Genomic DNA, 22,777 nt, shown 5'->3' on the forward strand with positions numbered 1-22,777 from the left:
GACTGACCTCCAACAACCACAACTATTTTCTTTGTGCTAGGTATGACTCCAACCAGTGGAGAGTTGTCTCCCATGTGGGAGATCATCCCATTGGCTCCAGCTTTGCTAGGGTTCCTTGATGTCACACTCGGTCAAATGCGGCCTTGATGTCAAGCGCAGTCACTCTCACTTCACCTCGGAGTTCAGCTCTTTTGCCCATGTTTGAATCAAGGCTGTGATGAGATCAGGAGCTGAGTGGCCCTGGCGGTACCCAAGCTGGGCATCAATGAGCAGGTTAATGCTAAGCAAGTGCCACTTAATAGCACTGTTGATGACGCACTGCATTACTTTACTGATGTTGGAGAGTAGATTGATGGGTCGGTAATTGGCCGGATTGGATTTGTCTTGCTTTTTGTGTGCAGGACAAACCTGGGAAATTTTCCACATAGCCTGGTAGATGCCAGTGTTGTAGCTGTACTGGAACAGCTTGGCTAGAGGCGTAGCAAGTTCAGGAGCACAAGTCTTCAGTACTATTTCCGGAATATTGTCAGGGCCCATGGCCTTTGCAGTATCCAGTGCCTTCAGCTGTTTCTTGATATCACTTGGAGTGAATCAAATTGGCTGAAGACTGTGATGCTGGGGACCTCTGGCGAAGGAGGCTGAGATATATCATCCTCTCTGCACTTTTGACTGAAGATTATTGTAAATGCTTCAGCCTTTTCTTTTCACAGAATTTCGTGGTGCAGAAGAGGCCCTTCAGCCCCTTGAGTCTGCACCGACACGTGCGAAACACCTAACCTACCTACCTAATCCCATTTACCAGCACTTGACCCATAGCCTTGAATGTTATGACGTGCCAAGTGCTCATCCAGGCACTTTTTAAAGGATGTCAGGCAACCCGCCTCCACCACCCTCCCAGGCAGTGCATTCCACACCGTCACCACCCTCTGGGTAAAAAAGCTTTCCCTCACATCCCCCTAAACCTCCTGCTCCTCGTCTTGAACTTGTGTCCCCTTGTGACTGACCCTTCAGCTAAGGGGAACAGCTGCTCCCTGTCCACCCTGTTCATGCTTCTCATAATCTTGTACACCTCGATCAGGTTGCCTCTCAGTCTTCTCTGCTCCAACAAAAACAACCCAAGTCTATCTAACCTCTCTTCATAACTTAAATGTTTCATCCCAGGCAATATCCTGGTGAATCTCCTCTGCACCCACTCCAATGCAATCACATCCTTCCTATAATGTGGTGACCAGAACTGCACACAGTACTCCAGCTGTGGCCTCACCAAGCTTCTCTACAACTCCAACATGACCTCCCTACTTTTGTAATCTATGCCTCGATTGATAAAGGCAAGTGTCCCATATGCCTTTTTCACCACCCCACTAACATGCCCCTCCGCCTTCAGAGATCTATGGACACACACGCCAAGGTCCCTTTCTTCCTCAAAACTTGCTAGTGTCATGCCGTTCATTGAATATTTCCTTGTCAAATTACTCCTTCCAAAGTGTATCACTTCACACTTTTCAGGATTAAATTCCACCTGCCACTTATCTGCCCATTTGACCATCCCGTCTGTATCTTCCTGTAGCCCAAGACACTCAACCTCACTGTTAACCACCCGGCCAATCTTTGTGTCATCCGCAAACTTACTAATCCTACCCCCCACATAGTAATCTATGTTGTTTATATGAATGACAAATAATAGGGGACCCAGCACAGATACCTGTGGGATGCCACTAGACACTGGCTTCCAGTGACTGAAGTATCCTCCTGTCAATACCCTCTGTCTCCTACAACTAAGCCAATTTTGAATCCACCTTTATCAAATTACCCTGTATCCCATGTGCATTTGCCTTCTTTATAAGTCTCCTATGTGGGACCTTGTCAAAGGCTTTGCTGAAATCCATATAAACTACATCAACTGCACTACCCTCATCTAGACACCTGGTCACCTCAAAAAATTCAATCAAATTTGTTAGGCATGACCTCCCTCTGACAAAGCCATGCTGACTATCCCTGATTAAATCTTGCCTCTCCAAGTGGAGTTGGATTCTCTCCTTCAGAATTTACTCTAATAGTTCCCCTACCACTGACATGAGATTCACTGGCCTGTAGTTCCCTGGCTTATCTCTACAACCCTTCCTAAATAGCGGAACCACATTGGCTGTTCTCCAGTCCTCTGGCACCTCCCCTGTGGCCAGCCTCTCTTTATTAAAGATTTGGGTCAGAGCCCCTGTGATCTTCCCTGTCGCCAGCCTCTCTTTATTCAAGATTTGAGTCAGAGCCCCTGCGATCTCCCCCCTTGCCTCCCTCAGCAGTCTGGGACACACATCATCTGTACCAGGAGATTTGTCCATTTTTAAGCCTGCCAACAGCTCCAATACCTTGTCACTCCCGATATTAATTTGCTCAAGAACCTCACAGTCTCTCTCCCCGGGATCTGTACCTTCATCCTCATTCTCTTGGGTGAAGACGGATGTTAAGTATTCATTCAACGCTTTACCGATGTCCACTTGCTCCACCCATAGATTGCCCCCTTGGTCCCTACTCTTTCCCTGGTTATTCTCTTCCTGTTGATATACTTATAGAATATCTTGGGATTTTCCCTACTTTTACCAGCCAGAGCTTTCTCATTTGCTTCCCTAATTGCTTTCTTAAGCTCCACCCTGCATTTTTGTACTCCACTAATGCCTCTGATGATTTGCTCCCCTTGTACCTGCTAAAAGCCTCTCTTCTCCTTCTCATCATATCCTGATTTCTCTGGTCATCCATGGTTCTCTGGGCTTGTTAGTCACTGAAGTGCTGGACTTATCCATCATGGACGATGGGGATATTTGTGGAGCCGCCGCCTCCAGTGTGTTGTTTAATTGTCCACCACTATTCACGATCGGATGTAGTAGGACTGCAGTGCTTAGATCTGAGCCGTTGGTTTGGGATCACTTCGCCCTGTCTATCACTTGCTGCATATGCTGTTTGGCACGCAAGTTGTCTTGCGAGTTAGCTTCACCAGGTTGACACCTCATTTTTAGATATGCCTGGTGCTGCTCCTGGCATGCCCTCCTGCACTCTTCATTGAACCAGGGTTGATTCCCTGGCTTGATGGTAATGCTAGAGTGGGGATATGCCGTCTGTGAGGTTACAGATAGTGTCCGAGTATAATCCCTGCAATTCTGCTGCTAATGATGACCCACAGCGTCTCATGGATGCCCAGTCCTGAGTTGCTAGATCTGTTTCAAATCTATGCCATTTTAGCACGGTGGTAGTGCCACACAACACGCTGGAGGGTATCCTCAATGTGAAGGCGGGACTTTGTCTCTACAATGGTCACTCCTACTGATACTGTCATGAACAGATGCATCTGCGGCAGGCAGGTTGGTAAGGGTGAGGTCAAGTATGTTTTCCTTGTTGGATCCCTCACCACCTGCCGCAGACCTGATCTAGCAGCTGTGTCATTTAGGACTTGACCAGCTCTGTCAGTAGTGGCGCTACCAAGCCACTCTTCGTGACAGACATTGAAGTCCCCGACCCAGAGAACATTTTGTGCCTTTACCACCCTCAGTGCTTCCTCTAAATGATGTTCAACATGGGGAAGCACTGATTCATCAGCTGAGGGAGGTGCGGTACGTGGTAATCAGCAGGAGCTTTCCTTGCCCATGTTTGACCTGATGCTATGAGACTTCATGGGGTCTGGAGTCAACGTTGAGGACTCCCAGGCAGCTCCCTCCTGACTTATATCATTGTGCCGCCACCTTTGCTGGGCCTGATTTGCCAGTGGGACAGGACATGCCCAGCAATAGTGATGGAGGTGTCTGGGACATTATCTGTAAGGTATGATTCAGTGAGGATGACTATGTCAGGCAGTTGCTTGAATAGTTTGTGAGACAGATCTCCCAATTTTGGCACTAGCCCCCAGTTGTCAGTAAGGAGGACTTTGCAGAGTCGACAGTGTGGAGATTGCGTTGGCATTTCCGGTGCCTCGGTCGATGCTGGGTGGTCCGTCCGGTTTCATTCCTTTTTGGTGACTTTATAGCTGTTTGACACAACTGAGTGGGTTGCTAGGCTATTTCAGAGGATACTTTAAGAGTCAACCACATTGTTGTGGGTCTGGAGTCATGTGTAGGCCAAACTAGGTAAGGACAACAGATATCCTTCCATAAAGGGCATTAGTGAATCAGATGGGTTTTTACAATCTTTTCTACAATTTTTGAACAATTGACAATGGTTTCCTGATCATCATTAGACTTTTAATTCCAGATTTTTATTGAATTCAAATTCCACCATCTGCTGTGGCGGGATTTGAACCTGGGTCCCCGGAGCATTAACCTGGGTCTCTGGATTACTAATTCTGCGACAATACCACTACTCCATCAACTCTCTAATGTTGGTCTTGCTATTGCTCCCCACATCCCATAAATGAATTAAAATGAAAAGTAGGAATAATGGATACTGACAGGATGTGACTAATGGTGTCCCCCAGGAATCTGTATTGGGCCCTTAGCTTTTTACAATTCATTGCTATCTTGATTAAAATAATAGACAGCCATACAGATGGATAACCCATCTCAGCCTCTTCCTGAGGTCCCCGCCATCCACAGATGTCAGTCTTCAGCCAATTTGATTCATTCCATGAGCTATCAAGGAATGGCTGAGCATACTGTATGCAGCAAAGGAAATTGAGCCCAATATCTTGTCTGTTGTGCTGAAGACTTGTGCTCCTTAACTAGCTGCTCCTCTAGCTAAACTTTTGTAGTACAGCTACAACACTGGCACTTTTCTGATAATGTGGAAAATTGCCCCGGTATGTCCTTGCTGCAATAAGCAGATCAAACCTGCTCTGGTCAATTAACACAATATAAGCCTATTCTCAATCATCAGAAAAGAGATGGAAAGTGTAATTGACAGTGCTATCAAGTGGCACTAACTCACCTGCCGTCCAATGTGCACCGCAAGCACCCTGTTCCAACCTCTATTAACAGCTTGAGCCCAAATATGGACAAAAGAGCTGAAATCCAGAGGTGAAGTGAGAATGACTGCCCTTTAACATCAAGGCAGTATTTGATAGAGTTCAACATTATGGAGCCTTCGTAAAACTTGAATCCACCAATGGGAACAGTTACTCTCGATCTACTCTGTCTGAACCCCTCACGTTTAATGAATGTGCAAGCTTTTCTTTGAATAAATTTTTGTTAGTCTTGAACTGAATTGATGAAACTGTTCTTGAATATTTTGCAGTATCTAAAATAAGCATTGGGTATTGGGAGACAGTAGAAAGTTAGTAAGGTTTTCTTGGCTTAAGATTTGATCATGTTTGTTGTAGAACAATGACAATTAACAGTGAGGCAGTTCAGTGAAAGAGTCATAGGGTTTTACAGCATGCAAAGAGGCCCTTTGGTCCATCATATTCACAGCAGTCATCAAGCCCCTATCTACTCTAACCTCTAATCCATTTTCCAGCACTTGGCCTGTAGCCTTGTATGCTATGGCATTTCGAGTGTTCATTTAAATACTTCTTAAAGGTTGTGAGTGTTCCCGTCTCTACCACTCTTTCAGGCAGAGTGTCCCAGATACCTCCCCCACCCTCTAGGTGAAAAAACTTTCTTCAAATCCCCTCCAAACCTCCTGCCCCTTACCTTAAATCTATGTCTCATGATTATTGACCTCTCCACTAAGGGGAAAAGTTTCTTCCTATCCACCATCTATGCCCCTTATCAGGTCCCCCCTCAGCCTTCTCTCCTCTAAGGAAAAAGCCCCAACCTATCTAGTCTCTTCATAGCTGAAACGTTCCAGCCCAGGCAACATCTTGGTGAATCTCCTCTGCACCCTCTCCAGTACAATCACACTCTTCCTATAGTGTGGTGACCAGAACTGCACACAGTACCCCAGATGTGGCCTAACTAATGTTTTATACAGTTCTGTCATAACCTCCTCGCTCTTGTATTCAATACCTCAACTAATAAGGCAAGTATCTGATGTTTCACAAGCTTATTCTTGTTGGTGTATATTTGGCAGGACAATATTACATGGTGTGTGGAAGACAGTGCAAAATAAATTAAGATATATCCTTATTCATTGGGGGCTGATTTCTTTATTCACTTAAGGTATCCCTTTCCATTGTCAAAAAGCTCAATGTATACAGTTGGAGCTCCCCACACTTGGCCACTAATTCTCGGTGCATTGGTTTGGCTGATGGACCATATTAAGGTAAGAATCTCTAATCGTTAAGTAAAAGAAAAGATTGGAGGTGTATATATTTTAAGGAAGCTTGAAGTGTGCTTTGGATAATATTTACTGCCAATTGGGCATGTGGACAGGGAGTCTCTTGTATTTCAAATGTGCACTGAAACATTGGGCTACTCTAGCGTAATCTTGAATTGTCAGCTGCACACATCAGTTTGAAAAAATAACCTAGAAATAACCGGGCATGAGTACAAATGACTATGAAATTGTTGAATTATTGTAGAACCCAAGTGGTTCATTACCTGGTCTGGCTGCCAAGTGACTCCATTCTCATACCAACACAATGTGGTTAAATCTTTGAAGTGGCCTAGCCAAGCCCTTGAATGCATCAGTGGACTCACCACCACTTTCTCAGGGCAACTAGGGATGGGCAACAAAATGCCAGCCTTGACCAGTGACATTTTCATCCTGAGAATGAATTGAAAAATAACTTTGTATCTTTTGAGGCTGGAATATCTTTCCAAGTTTGGTATCAAGTTTTGAAATTTTACTCTGTATGCCAATATCCACGCCATTTATATGCATCAAAAAGTTGACCCTGGGGGGAAAAGCACTGCCATCCTTCAGTCTGAAAGTTAACCATAGAAACCATTTACCATGGTTTCATTTCTGCTCGTAAACCAACCTTTATCCAAGCTGACACTGACCTCCATCAGTCTTATTTTTTGTTGACCAACCTTTTAGCTGGCACTTTGTCAAACACTTAAAATCCATGTAAACAACATCCATCACATTCCCCTCATCAACCTCCTGTTATTTCATTAAACACCCTGTTAGTTAAACACAATCTTCCTATACAAATTTGTGATAGTTCTTCATTAATAATTAATTGTTTTTTGTCCCTGGTAGTTTCTAAAACATTACCCGTCATGCTAAACTGACTGGCCTGCAGTTATTAGGAATGTCCTTACACCCTATCTTGAATAAGGGTGTCATATTTGCCACTTTCTGTCCCCTTCTCAGTTTCCAGGGAAGATTGGAAGATTATGGCCACTCCTTCCACTATCTCTGCCTCCAATGCCCTTAGCAACCTGGGATGCAAGCCATCCATATTCGGGGACTTATCCAGTCTAAGCATAGCCATCCTTTCACATCCTCCCTACCAGTGCATTTGAAGATATTTGAAATCTCCATGATAAAACTGTAGAAACTTGCAGTAAAGAAGGAAGCCATTTAGTTATATATGTGTTGGCTCTTTCAAAGATCAGTTGTGCTTGGATCCACAACCCAGCTTATTGTCCATACCTTATTCCTCATCCGTAAGTAGCTTCTCATCTCCCTTTTAAAATTATTTATAGCATCAACTTCCACCATCTTAGCACCTCTATCAAATCTCCTTTCAACCTTCTCTTCTCAAAGGAAAACAGCCTAAGCATTTCAACCTGTCATTTTAAGTGAAGTAACTTATCCTTGGGATCATTCTCATAAGTCCTTTCTGCACTCCCTAAAACCTTGATACCCTTCCTAAACGGCGGCGTCCAGAATTGCCGGAGTCCTCCAGAGAGTGAACCAGTGTTTTATAAAGTTTCTTCTTCACTTTCTCGCTTTTGTGCTCTATACCTCTGTTTATAAAACTTAGGATCCTGTATGCCTTTTTAGCCACTTTTTTCAATCTGCTTTGCCAACTTCAAAGCTTTCTGCAGCCCCTTTAGAATCGCACTTGTCAGTCTACACTGTCTCTCCTCATTCTTGCTACCAGAATGTGTATCTTCACGTTTCTCTACATTAAATTTCATCTGCCACCTGTTCATCTACTCCACCAGCCTGTCTGTCATTATCCTTATAGTTCACAACTTCAAGTTTTGAGCTATCTACAAATTCTGAAATTGTGCCCTGTACACCCAAGTCTAAGTCATTAATATACATGAAGAAAAGCAGTGGTCCTAGTACCACTCCTGGAGAACCACTGTATAGCTTCCTCCAGTCTGAAAAGTAACCATCACCACCCTGTTTCCTGTCACTCAGCCAACTTTATATCCATCCCGACTGCCACTATCCCTTTATTCCATGGACTTTAACTTTGCCACATAACAGGCTTACCAGCATTTAATCAAACACTTTTGGAAGTCTATGTACACCTCATCAACTTTCCATTATGTCGTCAAAAATTCAATTGTACAGTAAATAGGATTTGACTTTCCAAATCCATGTTGGTTTCCTTAATTATTGCACGTCTGTCCCTGTGACTGTTAATTTTGTCCCAGATTGTCATTTCTCTCCTCTGGCACCACTCCCTCAGCATCCTCAGATGCCACCAATCTGGTACTAGTGACTTAGCAACTTTAAATACACTGGCCTTTCTAATACCACCAATTTATCAACTTTTTTGCCCAGCCAGTATCTCAGCTACCTTCCTTTTCATTGTGACTTGGGCACCATCTTCATTGGTAAATACAGATGCAAAGTACTCATTTAGTGCCATAGCTATGCCTTTTGCCTCCCTGTGTAAGTTGCCTTTTTGATCCCTAATCAACTCCCACCTCCTTTTACCATCATTTTTTTATTTATATATCTCTGTAGCAGACTTCTGGATTCCCTTTTATGTTAGCTGAGCACTTTGTTCCCTCCTATATCCTTTTTCACATCTCCTCTGATGTTTCTACATTCAGATTGGTTCTCACTTTATAATAGATATCAGGTTGATAATATGTACCTTTAACAGCTTCATTTTACCGTCTATTTCTTTCTTTGTCCTGAAAACTCAGGCTTTGGTGCCCCACCTTCCCTCTTTGGAATGTACCTCGATTGAACCCAAACCATTTCCTCTTTAAAGGCAGCCCATTGTTCTGTAACTGTTCTGCCTTCCATTTGTTGATTCAAATTTACTTGGGACAAATCCATTCTCAACCCACTGATTTAAATAGTTTTACTCTGGATTGCTCCTTGTTGTTCTACATAGCTAATCCAAGCCTTATGATACTATGATCACTGTTTTCTAAATATTCCCATTCTGAGACTTGATCCACTTGACAACCTCATTCTCCAGAACTAGATACAGCAATTTCTCCTGCGGGGTAATTTTGAGAAAAAAATTGCCCCTCTTAATATTATTGAGTACATTTTGGTTTTCGAGGCTGCTTTTTCATTTTCACTAACCAAGTGCCAGTCATTAAAAGCAGCTAACATGAGGAGTTCTGGGCACCATTCTTCTTTAGTTCCTTGGTATTTTCTCTCAAATTTAAATTATAAATACAATTCATAAGTTACAGCTGAGTATATCCTCAGATTCCCCCCCTCTGTCCCAGAAATTCACCATCAATTTTGTACCTTTAGCATTTGTGTTTATCCCTTCAGGACTTCTTGTACTTATAGTTTTTTTCCTAATAAAAGTTGAGTATACCTGCATTGTAAATCACAAGCCCATGGAACTATTTTTATTCACATGTCATAGACTTATAAGCAAGATTTTTCTTGAGTTGTCAACTATGTATTGCCTCTGCCAGCTTTTTTGAGGTTGTTTGTCAGCTTTTGCTAGTTTTCAAGCTTGGTTTTCTTGTATTTGGTAACTGTTAAAGAGATTGTTTGTTGCTTATATTGAAACTGCTTTCCTGTATTACACTTAAGTCTGCCCTTTCTTTTCCCTCAAATCTTTTTTCTCTTCATCAGAACACAGTAAATCACTTCTCTAGCTCTCTGAATGCTACTTTGAATTCCAGCGTGGCTTCTGTGAAACTCTACTGAATGCATTCTCATGTCCTTTGCTTCCTTTCCTCGGTTGCTTGGCTCCAGAGGATATTGATGGGCTGAAGTGATTGATAGCGCAGCCAGATGTCTCCTGCATGGCGGCAGTGGAACTGGGCAGGATAATTACTCCTTCACCTCCAATGATAGGTTCCTTCCCTCCCTCCCTCCCACCCTTGCTGCTTCTCCTATCATAGATTATGTCTCTCAAGGAACAACAAGTATGGGAGACAGAGACCCTGTCATTGGAGTCGCTGAAGCAACGAGCATGAGAGAGACAGCAACCCCCCACAGTACTGTCTTTCCTACGCTTGCAACTCCTCCAATCTTTCTTTCAATGTTTTGAATTTCTCACCCTTGTCTTTGAGCCAAAGGTTGGCAGGAAAAACGGTAGTTGATCAATGGACTACATTCAAAGAAGAGCTAATTCGGGCATGATCAAGAAATATTCCCTCGAAAGGGAAAGGTAGGGCAAACAAATCCAGACCTCCCTGGATGACAAAGTAGCTAGAAATTAAGATAAAGGAGAAAAGTACGTATACGATAGTTGTCAGGTAGAAACTACAACTGAGAACCAGGCTGAATATAGAAGGTTCAGAGGGGAGGTGAAGAAGCAAGTAAGAGAAGCAATGAGGGAGTATAAAAAGAGACTGGGAGCTAACATAAAAGAGAATCCCAAGGTCTTCTATAGGCATGTAAATAATAAAAGAGTGGTAAAAGGAGGAGTAGGTGTTATTCGGATCTACACCGATTGGTGAAGTTATAACACAGACACAGCTGCTTTCTTTGCTGGAGAGAGTTTATTGACTTAGTTCACAGTTAGCACTGCTCCAACCCCCCCAGTGTCCCAGCTATCCCTATTCATATGAGTGCAAATACCCATCACCTGTTTTAGCAATGTAATTGCCTTTAAACCATAACAATGTATTTAATGAGGTATTGACAGTAGGGGTGTTGAAGGACCAAAAAGGGGATTTACACATGGAGGCAGAGGGCATAGCTGAGCTATTAAATAAATGCTTTGCATCTGCCTTTACCTAAGGAAGATGACGTTACCCAAGGCATGGTAAAAGAAGAGATAATTCAGACACTGGAAGGGTTTAATATTGAAAAAGAGGATACATTGGATAGTTTATCTGTACTTAAAGTTGATAAAGCACCATGACTGGATAAGACGCACCCAAGGATACTGAGGGAAGTGATTGCAGAAGTTGCGGAGACGCTGGCCATTATTTTCCAGTTTTCCTTAGACTTGGGTGGTGCCAGAGGACTGCAGAATTGCAAACGTTACGCCCTTGTTCTTGAAAGGGTGTAAGGATAAGCCCAGCAACTACAGGCCAGTCAGTTTAACTTCTGTAGCAGGGGAAACTTCTAGCAATAGTAATTCGGGACAAAGTTAATAGTCACATGGACAAATGTGGGTTAATTAAGGAAAGCCAACATGGATTTCTTAAGGGAAACTAACTAACTTGTTGGAGTTTTTTGAAGAGGTAAAAGAGAGGGCCTGTACTCATTGGAGCTTAGAAGAATGAGAGGTGTATAAGATTCTTAGGGGGCGTGATAGGGTAGATGCTGAGAGGCTGATTCCCCTTGTTGGAGAGCCTAGGACTAGATGGTAATCTCAGAGTAAGTCAGAGCCCATTTAAACAGATGATGAGGAATTTCTTCTCTCGACGGTAGTGAATCTGGAATTCTTTCCCGCAGGGGGCTGTAGATGCTGGGTTGTTAAGTATATTCAAGGCTGAGATAGATTTTTAATCAATAAGCGAATCGAGGCTTATGGGGAAAAGGAAGGAAAGTGGAGTTCAGGATTATCAGATCAGCCATGATCTCATTGAATGGCGGAGCAGGCTCGATGGGCTGAATGGCCTACATCTGCTCCTACATCTTATGGTCTTATAGGGGTTGATGAGGGCGATGCTGTTGATGTGGTGCACGTGAACTTCTGAAAGATATTTGATACAGCGCCGCACAACGGACTTGTGAGCAAAGGTATAGTTCATGGATTAAAAAGAGCAGTAGCAACAAGGATATGGAATTGGCTGAGTGGTAGGGTACAGAATAGTGATTAATGGATGTTTTTGGGCTGGAGGAACGTTTGTAGCGGAGTTTCCCAGGTATCAATGTAGGAACCTTTGGTTTTCACAGAATCATAGAATCGCACAGTGCAGAAGAGGCCCTTCGGACCATTGAGTCTGCACCGACACGTGAGATACACCCGACCTGCTGACCTAATCCTATTTACCAGCACTTGGCCCATAGCCTTGAATGTTATGACGTGCCAAGTGCTCATCCAGGTACTTTTTAAAGGATGTGAGGCAACCCGCCTCCATCACTCTCCCAGGCAGTGCATTCCAGACCGTCACCATCCTCTGGGTAAAAAAGTTTTTACTCACATCCTCCCTAAACCTCCTGCCCCTCGCCTTGAACTTGTGTCCCCCTGTGACTGACCCTTCAACTAAGGGGAATGGCTGCTCCCTATCCACCCTGTCCATGCCCCTCATAACCTCGTACACCTCGATCAGGTTGCCTCTCGATGGGCCGAAGGGCCTCTTCTCTGCTCCAACGAAAACAACCCAAGTCTATCCAACCTTTCTTCATAACTTAAATGTTTCATCCCAGGCAACACCCCGGTGAATCTCCTCTGCACCCCCTCCAATGCAATCACGTCCTTCCTATAATGTGGCGACCATAACTGCACACAGTACGCCAGCTATGGCCTCACCAAGCTTCTATATAACTCCAACATGACCTCCCTACCTGTGTAATGTATGCCTCGATTGATAAAGGCAAGTATCCCATATGCCTTTTTCTCCACCCCACTAACATGCCCCTCTGCCTTTAGAGATCTATGGACACACATGCCAAGGTCCCTTTGTTCCCTAGTGTCATGCCTTGTCAAATTATTCCTTCCAAAGTGTATCACCTCCTGATATGTTAATGACCTAGATCTTGGCATACAGGGCGCAATTTCAAAGTTTGCAGATGATACAAAATTCAGAAGCATTGTGAACTATGAGGAGGGCAGTGTAAAACTTCAAAAGGACATGGAAAAGTTGTTGGAATGGGTGGACAGGTGGCAAATGAAATTCAATGCCGAGAAATGTGAAGCGATTAATTTTGGTAGAAAGAACATGGAATGACAGTACAAAATAGAGGGTACAACTCTCATGAGATGCAGTAGCAGAGGGACCTGTGGGTATATGTGCCTAAGTCATTGAAAGTGACAGGACAGGTTGAGAGAGCAGTTATTAAAGCGTACAGTATTCTGGGTTTATTAATAGTGGCATAGAGTCCACATGCAAGGAAATTATGTTGAACTTGTTTAAATGACTAATTCAACCTCAGCTAGAGTATTGCGTCCAATTCTGGGTGTTACACTTAGGACGTGAAGGCATTAGAGAAACTGCAGGAAAAAATCACGAGAATGATTCCAGGGATGAGGAACTTCAGTTATGAAGATAAATTTGAGAAGATAGGACTGTTTTCCTTAGCGAAGAGAAGGCTGAGAGGAAATTTAATAGACGTATTCAAAATCATGAGTCTGGACAGAGTAGATAGGGAGGAAATGTTCCCACTTGTGAAAGAATCAAGAACGAGAGGGCACAGATTTAAAGTAATTAGTTAAAGAAGCAGTAGTGACATGAGGAAAATTGGTTTCACGCAGCAAGTGGTTAGGGTTTGGAATGCACTGCCTGGCAAATTCAATTGAAACATTCAAAGGGGAATCAGACGTGAAGAAGTATTTCCTAATTTCACTATTGCTTCGCTTACTAATTAATATGTGCCCTCTTGTTCTCGATCCAGGGGGAACATTTTCTCCCTAGGCAGAAAGGGACATGAGACTGCACGAGTGAGGGGTCGATTAAGTGAGAAGTTAGGAATTCAGTGCACAGGGAAAAAGAGATCCTCCATTTTTTACTTTTTTTCATACTTCAGTGCTGAAGGAGTTTCCCTTCCCGTCTCCAAGTTAGGTGGATGCAACTTTCTGTTATTTTATCTGTGTAAATTATGAACTAATTGACTAATTAAATAAAGTTGGACAGAAATGGCAGGACTGTTGGTGTGCTGTGACTGCAGCATGTGGGAATATGTGGAATGCATGGGAGTCCCGGACAACTGTATCTGCAGAAAGTGTCTGCAGCTTAAGCAACTTTGGCTTTGAGTTGCTGAGCTGGAGTCTGAGTTGCAGATATTGTGGGGCATCAGGGAGTAGGAGAGTCACCTGGAACTTTCTTCCAGGAGGCAGTCACTCTGTTTAGGTTAGGCAGAATTTTAGAGTTGGTCAGGGACAGGAGGATGTGACTGCGAGTCAGGTAGGTAAGGGGAGCCAGCATGTAGGGATGGGGGAGCTTCAGCCCCTGACTTTGTCCAACAGGTACAAGGTGCTTGCTACCTATGTGGATGAGGAGAAGGACGGCAAGGTGGAACAGCAGACTGATCATGGCACCATGGTGAAGGTTGCCATTCAAGTGGGGATAATGAAGAGGATTGTTGTGATAGGAAACTGCATAGTCAGAGGGATAGATAGTGTTCTCTGCAATCCAGAGTGCGATTCTGGATGGCTGTTTTGCCTGCCCAGTGCCAGGTTTCGGGATATCTGCTCAGGGCTGGAGAGCAACTTAATGGCAGGGGGAGGATCCAGTGGTTGTGGTTCATGTAGGTACCAACGACAGAGGTAAATCTACACCTGAACCGTGCTGGGACCAGTGTTAAGGCAAGCTGCATAACTAGAGAAGTAGAGAGAGTTTTAAACTAAATAATGGGGGCAAGAAAATAAATTTGGGAAGATGTGGTAAATCAAAGAGTAAAGGCAAGGCAAAAGAAAAAGGTATTAGTATGGGAAAGGATAAACAGACCTTGACAGGAAGGGAAAGAGTACAAATGAAAGAGTAAATTAACAGATAAGACTAGAGATTACAAAAATAATAAAAGGACAAAATTAAAAGCTCTGTATCTGAATGCACATAGTATTCGAAACAAAACAGAAGAACTGTTAGCGCAAATAGAAATAAATAAGTACAATCCGATAGCCATTATGGAGACATGGCTGCAGGATGACACACATTGGGACCTGTATATTGAAGGGTACGTGACATTTAGGGATGACCGGAAGCTAGGAAAAGGTGGAAGAGATGGCTCTGTTAATTAATAATGATATTAGAACAATAGAGCAGTAAGAGGCCCAGTAACACCTGTGGTATTTTTAAAAATTATAATTAAAAATTTTTATTAACAAGAATAAAATAAAACTTAAGTACACAAGATTACAGTTATCCAATTAAGCTTATTCTTACAAAACATTCCCCAAAAAGACACTCTACTTGGCCAGACCCACAAGTAAACACCTTCAGACAACACTGTTTTGTTGATAACTATAAAGAAATCCAGTAATATTACACAAGGCAAACTGCTGTGGTTTCAATAAAGGCCTCTAAATGACCTCTACCCTCTTCCACTCTGCGGTGGAATCCACTTCAGATTGCAGCCCAGACTTTTCTGTCTTGACTGGATGGCTGGTTCAAATGGCATACTCTTCCAGCCCAGAGCTCAACAGCTCAAACAGCTCCAGCTATTTCTACACTCTAAAATAACTTTTTTCCCCTCTTTTATCTCCAGTTCCATTATTATCACATTTTTTTTGAAACTCATCTCTCCAAATATAAAATCTTTTATGTCTCTATTTTGTCTTTGCTTTCAGGTCAAGAAAATATAACATCCCCACTATTATTTACATCTGGAACTCCTGCAAGATGTAAAGATCCTTCATGTTACTGCTGCCTCCCCTTTGATATTCAAAGAGACTCTCAACTTACCTAAAATGCAAACGTCCTAACCTATTAACTTGTACCTCAAATTTAACACCTATCCTTTTCATGCTTCAGCAGCCCCCCTGCCCCCTGCCAACAACCTGATTCCTATCAATCTCTTGACCAGCTTAATTAAATCTCACACACAGACATCCAGCCTTCTTTACAGACTAACACAATATTACCCACCCAAAGACATTTAAAAAAAAAACATCCATTCACACAAGAGGGATGACCAAAGTTCAGGAAACCAGGCTGTAGAAGCGGTTTTGGTAGAGATGAGAAATAATAAAGGCAAGAAGTCACTTCTGGATGATTATAGGGCCCCTAACAGTAAACACACGGAAGGAAGGAGTACAAAGAAAAAAATAATGGGAGCTTGTCAAAAAGGTACAGCAATAATCATAGGGGATTTTAATCTGTATCTAGACTGGGAAAATCAGACGGGCAAAGGTAGCCTATATGAGGAATTCATAGAATATTTTCAGGATAGTTTCTTAGAACAGCATGTTCTGCAGCCAACCAGAGAGCAGGCTATACTAGACCTCAGAGATAAAAACAAAAAAACTGCGGATGCTGGAAATCCATAACAAAAACAGAATTACCTGGAAAAACTCAGCAGGTCTGGCAGCATCTCAGCAGGTCTGTTCTGTTGAAGGGTCATGAGGACCCGAAACGTCAACTCTTTTCTTCTCCGCCGAGGCTGCCAGACTTGCTGAGTTTTTACAGGTAATTCTGTTTTTGTTTTATACTAGACCTCGTATGGTGCAATGAGACAGTGTTAGGAACTTGAGATAGTTTAAGTCAGTTATTTTTGTATTGGGGGGGGTATTAGGAATGAGTTTTAGCTTTAAGTTTAATTTGTGTTTCTGTATTGGTCTTAAGAAAGAGGAACTTGAGTTTTGGTTTCGCTTTAAAAGATGCCTGCATTTTAGTGAGGTTTTACGATTCTTGAAGGAAAGTTAAAACACACAAAGTAGAAAAGTTGGGCTGCTGCCTAGCAACAGGGGGCCCACAGACACATGGAGAAACAGAACAGCAGTTTTTTTAGTTCAGTTGGAAGTAGGTGCCAGGAGAAGCTGGATACAGGAGAGAAAACTGCAGGAAGCAAGTTCTAAAGAATGAAAAGTCCCAAATCCAGGGAGTGGAACAGGAGAAAGGTCCCAGGAAGATGGTGAAGTCCAGGGAGAAGAACAGGAATCTGAACAAGATCCTGTTCACTGGAAGCGAAAGTAAGGAGCAGAGAGGAAGGCTCCAAGCTTAAAGGGAACAAGATGCGCACACAAAGCGAAATAGGCTTGCAAGATACCAGTAGATTCGAGGATACAGCTAAAGGTTGGTGATTCCTTACAATGGGCATGTGAAGCAGTGGTGTTCTGTTGGCATGGCTGAGTATCTGAGAGTGCATGCATGGAACGCAAAGCTTGAATGCACATGGCAATCTAGGAACATTGAAGGAGTTTGAAACCCTGGAGGTTGACCCTTGTGGAAGGCATCCGAAGGAAAGTGTCGTTATGGAGAAGATTTCAAAGTGGGTTCTGTGGGGATTCGAAACCCTCGTGTGAAAGATGGAGTGCAGTGAGATTGGTTGGCTCACGGTGTGACAAGCGTCTGGGGGGTTGATGAGCAACCCATGATATCTGTTTGAGGTGGCATCTGTCACTTGGTTTCAGAATGTGGTGTGCCTGACCACAGGTCGCCTATTAGTTTATGTGGACTGTGTACTTACTGTGAACATCAGAGTATAAGATAGCTTTTGCAACTTGTATTTTCCTTATGAACCTGTATGTGTAAAGGTTTAGTTGTGGGTGAAAGAGTATTGTAATATAGTTCATTTTTCCTTGTTTAATAAATGTTTTATTCTTTTATTAAAAGTCCATCAGCTGACTCCTGTGATTCTGTTCAGTAGCCACTCTCTACCTATCTAAACAAAAAATAAAAATTAGAATCTATCAAGCCACGTTCAACACTGGGATCTGGCTTATCCAGTAGTAACATCAACTAGGATCTTAAAAATAGAATTAATTAATGACCTAATAATGAAGGTGTCCCACAGTAGCAGTGAGCATAACATGATTGACTTTTACTTTCTGTTTGAGGGAGAGAAGAGTGGGTCCAAGACTAGTATTTTAACTTAAATAAGGGCAATTATGAGGGCATAAGAGTAGAGCTAGCTAAAGTGAACTGGCAAATTAGTTTAAGAGATAGGTCAATAGAGATACAGTGGCACACATTTAAAGAGATATTTCAGAATACACAGACTAGCTACATTCCAACGAGAAAGAAAAATTCCAAGGGGAGGACCCACTATCCGTGCTTAACTAAAAAAAATTAAAGTTAGTATCAAACTTAAAGAAAAAGCATATAATTGTGCAAAGATGGGTGGCAGGTCAGAGGATTGGACAGAAGATTAAAAACAAAAGCAAAGAAAGACTAAGAGATTAATAAGGATGGAAAAATTAGAGTATGGGAGAAAGCTAGCTAGAAATACAAAGACATAGTAAGTTTCTATAGATATTTAAAAAAGAAAAGTTAACAAAGTGAACATTGGTCCTATAGAAAGTGAGTCTTGGGAATTATTGAAAAATGAGATGACACGGGAATTGAACAGGTGTTTTGCGTTGGTCTTCACTATAGAGGATACAAGTAACTTTCAGAAATAGCTGTAAATCAGGAAATGGAAGGGAGGGAAGAACTCAAGAAAATTACAATCAGCAGGGAAGGTTACTGAGCAAATTGTTGGAGCTGTGGGCTCACAGGTCCCTGGGTCCTGATAGGCTTCATCCTAGGGTCTTAAAAGAAGTGGCGCGTGAGATAGTTGATGCATTGGCTTTAATTTTTCAATACTCCCTAGATTCGGGGAAGGTTCCATTAGAATGGAAAATAGCGAAAGTAACTCCTTTATTCAAAAAGGGAGGCAGAAAGCAGGAAACTACAGGCCAGTTAACTTAACACCCGTCACATGGAAAATGTTGGAACCTATTTTTACAGATGTTGTAGCTGGGCACTTGGAAAAATTCAAGGTAATCAGTGTAGTTTTGTGCAAAGGAAATCATGTTTAACCAATTTATTGGAGTTCTTTGAAGAAGTAGCATGTGCTGTTGGTAAAGGGGAACCGGTGGATGCACTGTACTTAGATTTCTAGAAGCCATCACATGAAAGCTTATTGCGGAAATTAAAAGCTCATGGTGTAAGGGGTAACATATTGGGATGGTTAGAAGACTGACTAGCTAACAAGAAGTAGAGTAGTTATAAATGGGTCATTTTCTGGTTGGCAGATGTAACAAGTGGTGTACCATAAGGATCAGTGCTGGGGCCTCAACTTTTTACAATTTATATAAATGACTTGGATGAAGATATGGTTGCTAAGTTTGCTGATGGCACAAAGATCAGTAGGAAAGTAGGTTGTGAAGAGGACTTGAGGCTACAAAGGTGTATAGATAGGCTTGTAATGTGGGAATATGTGAAATTCTCCATTTTGGCAGGAAGAATAAATAAGTATATTATCTAAATGGTGAGAGATTGCAGAGCTCTGTGAAGCAGAGGGATCTGGGTGGCTTCGTGCATGAATCACAAAAGACTAGTTTGCAGGAGCAACAAGTAATTAGGAAAGCTAATAGAATGTTATCATTTATTGTGAGGGGAATTGAATACAAAAGTAGGGAGGTTATGCTCGAGTTATACAGTATTGTTGAGACTGCACCTGGAGTACTGTGTACGATATTGGCCTCCTCATGTAAATGCATTGGAAGCAGTTCAGAGGCTTACAAGACTAATACGGTTTGTCTTGTGTTGGACAGGCTTGGCTTGTATCCGCAGTAGTTTAGAAGAGTCCGAAGCGACTTGAGTGAAACATATAAGATCCAGAGGGGTCTTGACAGGGTTGAGGTGGAAAGGATGTTTCCTCTTGTGTGACAATCTGGATCTAGGGGTCGCTGTTTAAAATTAAGGGGTCACCTATTTAAGACAGATGAGAAATTTTTTGAGTCATGTGTCTTTGGAACTCTCTTCCTCAAAAGGCGGTGGAAGCAGAGTCTTTGAATATTTTTAAGGCAGGGGTAAATGGATTCTTGATCAGCAAGGAGTGAAAGGTTACCAGCGGTAGGCAGGAATGAGAGTTTGAAGTTACTTATTGAGGATCTTATTGAATGACAGGGCAGGCTTGAGGGGCTGAGTGGCCTACTCCTAATTCATATGTTTGTATGTATGTAGACTTACCTGAAAAGGGAGAATGTGCAGGGTTACGGGGAGAAAGTGGGAGAATGAAACTATGTCAGTTGCTCATTCAGAGAACTGGTGCAGACACAATAGACTAAATGGTCGTCTGCACCATACCGGTTCTTTGATTCTTTGTAATTTTTCACAGGCTTTTTGTGACGTTTCAAGGGCAAAGTGGTCCACCCCACCCCTGTGCATTCTGAACCCTAGCCTTCTTCCTCAGTGGGCCAGTAATGTACTGTTGAAGAAAATTCTCCCCAGAAAACTTGAGAAGCTCTCCTCTTTGCCTTTTACATTATTGCTATCCTAGCCTGATGAGCATAATTGAAGTCCCCCATTATCACCACTCTATAATTCTTGCACCCCTTTGTAATTACTTTTCAAATTTGCCTTTCGACATCTTTCCTGTCAGTTGTTGGCCCATGGATTGCATCAAATAATGTAATGGCCCCACTATCATTTCCTAACTCCAATCAAACATTCTGAACCTGAACCCTCCAAGGCTCCTCTCTCTCCAGCACTATTGTATTCTATCAACGCTGCCAACCCCTCCTTTCTTTCCTTCCCTAACTTTCCTGAACATTTTAATACCCATTTCTGCCATTTTTTGAGTCGTCTCCTTTATTGCCATTTTGAACCGACAGCTAACCAAGCTTATTTATGACAATTAAATGCCCTGTAAACCTAATTTACACAATTGTATTGGTTTGACCTCACTGAATAGCTTACTATTCCTTAGCTTTCCTGTTCCCTGAGTATTTACCTTTATCTCTATTGTACTCTGATCTTGCTGTCATATATTTAGGATATGGTGATCCTCCATCCCTTTACCCATTTAAAGTTAATCCTAATTATCCTTTCCACTAGGACCTTGGTCCGAGCAGTATAGTTATGCCCTCAAATAGCACTGGTGCTAGTGTCCTATGATCTACAATCCCTCCTTCCAACATCAGTCTTGGCTGTTTGTTGCCTTTCCTGATTCACTATGCTAATTGGGTAATAACCCTGAGATTACCATACTTGTGGACCTTTTTAATTAGTTCCTGCCACTTCCTCATCAAGGCCTCGCCCCTGTTCTTTCCCATGTTGACTGCAACATAAGATGCAATAACTGGTTCTTCCTTGTCCCCTTCCAGGTTACTTTTTAGCTGTTTTGAAACATCTCTCTGTCCCTGCCTTAGGTGACTCACTCTCCTGAACTCCCACATCTATATTTGAGCTGGGAGAAAGACTCTGCCTATGTCACTGAAGTTTTGGCAATAACGTGCTCTTACATGGTCCTTGGAGACCCTTGACTTCAGGAAGATCTTGTTTATTGTAAGCCTTTTGGCAGCAGTTCTAAATCCAGCAGAAAGCTGCTGATCTATTTTGGGAGTGCAATCTCTACGGTCAGTGCTGCTTGCATAAATTTAACTCTAATGATTATTCTTATTTACTTTGCCCACAGCTGATCAATTCCGTTGATCCGGATAAGATCCTCTTTGGTGCCGATAAGGACTGGGATGTAGTAGAAACTGTGACGAACGATGGTGTGCATAATAATAGGGTACGTAATCACTAATTATCCTCTAACTATATGTGGGTTTTATCAGCTTTTGCCATTGAACGGTTACTCCAATCCAATATACAATCAATTTTTATCAGTTTGTTAATATGTAGGTCTCTTTTTTTTATTTCTGAGTTATTAGGAACCAGAATTTGCAGTCATATTAACACGGAACAGCAACGCTCAGTTAAATACGAATAATCCACAATAGGCTAACTAAATTGTGCTGCTTCACCATTTGTTAGCCTTGCAAAAATGGCACCTGCCCCTTGGTCTCAATGTTTTGTTTTAAGGAACTTACTGCATTTTACCCATTCAATAGCATTACCATCACCAAATCCCACCACTGTCAACATTCTGGGGATTACCATTGACCAGAAGCTGAACTGGACTAGCCATATAAATACTGTGCTACAAGAGCAGGTCAGAGACTAGGCATCCTGCAGCAAGTAACTTACTTCCCGACTCCCCAAAACCTGTCCACCATCTACAAATCACAGGTCAGGAATGTGATGGAATATTCCCCACTTGCCTGGATGAATCCAGCTCCAACAACACTCAAGAAACTTGACACCACCCAGGACAAAGCCACCCGCTTGACTGGCACCCCATCCCCAAATGTTCACTCCCTCCATCACCGACACACAGTAGTAGCAGTAGCACCATCCATAAAATGCACTGCAGGAACTCACCAAGGTTCCTTAGACAGCACCTTCCAAACCTGTGACCTCTACCACCTAAAATGACACGGGCAGCAAATGCATGGGAATACCACCACCTGGAAGTTCCCCTCCAAGTCACTCACCATCCTGCCTTGGAAATATATTGTTATTCTTTCACTGTCGCGGGATCAAAATCCTGGAATTCCCTTCCTAATAGCGCTGTGACTAGGTCATAGACTGCAATTGTTCAAGAAGGCAGCTCACCATCACTTTCTCAAGGGCAATTAGGTGTGGGCAATAAATGCTCGCCTAGCCAGCGATGCCGACATCCCATGAATGAATTAAAAAAAAGTTGCCACCAAGTTAAGCCTAGTCATTGAAATTGTAAATACCTTGTGATTGCGTCAGAAATTGACTTTCACAACTGCTGAGTCAAGTTTTGAACTGTGGGGGGAGCGGGGGTCGGTGGGAAGAGTTTTAAAATTACTTTCTTGAAGTCTTATTTTTCCTTCCTTTCTCGCAATGTGGTCTTTCATTCCCAATTTTATTTCTCCCTCTCTGTGATTGTGACGGACAAACTATTCCCCCTCGTCCTATTTGCAGCCTTTGAGACAGTTGATCCCACCATCCTCCTCCAAAGATTG

At 42.6% G+C, this 22,777-nt stretch overlaps 1 protein-coding gene across 4 annotated transcripts in view; it reads left to right on the forward strand.

Moving 5' to 3' along the window:
- Window positions 1-22,777, forward strand: part of ndc80 (NDC80 kinetochore complex component) — a 134,062-nt gene that overhangs the window by 34,795 nt on the left and 76,490 nt on the right. For all 4 annotated transcript variants that reach the window (XM_041204485.1, XM_041204486.1, XM_041204487.1 and 1 more), the window contains 2 exons: window positions 6,078-6,180; window positions 21,373-21,471. In XM_041204485.1, the coding sequence (XP_041060419.1) occupies window positions 6,078-6,180; window positions 21,373-21,471 (202 nt within the window). The remainder of the gene's footprint in view (window positions 1-6,077; window positions 6,181-21,372; window positions 21,472-22,777) is intronic.

Source organism: Carcharodon carcharias, chromosome 14, assembly GCF_017639515.1.
Source record: "Carcharodon carcharias isolate sCarCar2 chromosome 14, sCarCar2.pri, whole genome shotgun sequence".
In the NCBI taxonomy this organism is placed as follows: domain Eukaryota; kingdom Metazoa; phylum Chordata; class Chondrichthyes; order Lamniformes; family Lamnidae; genus Carcharodon; species Carcharodon carcharias.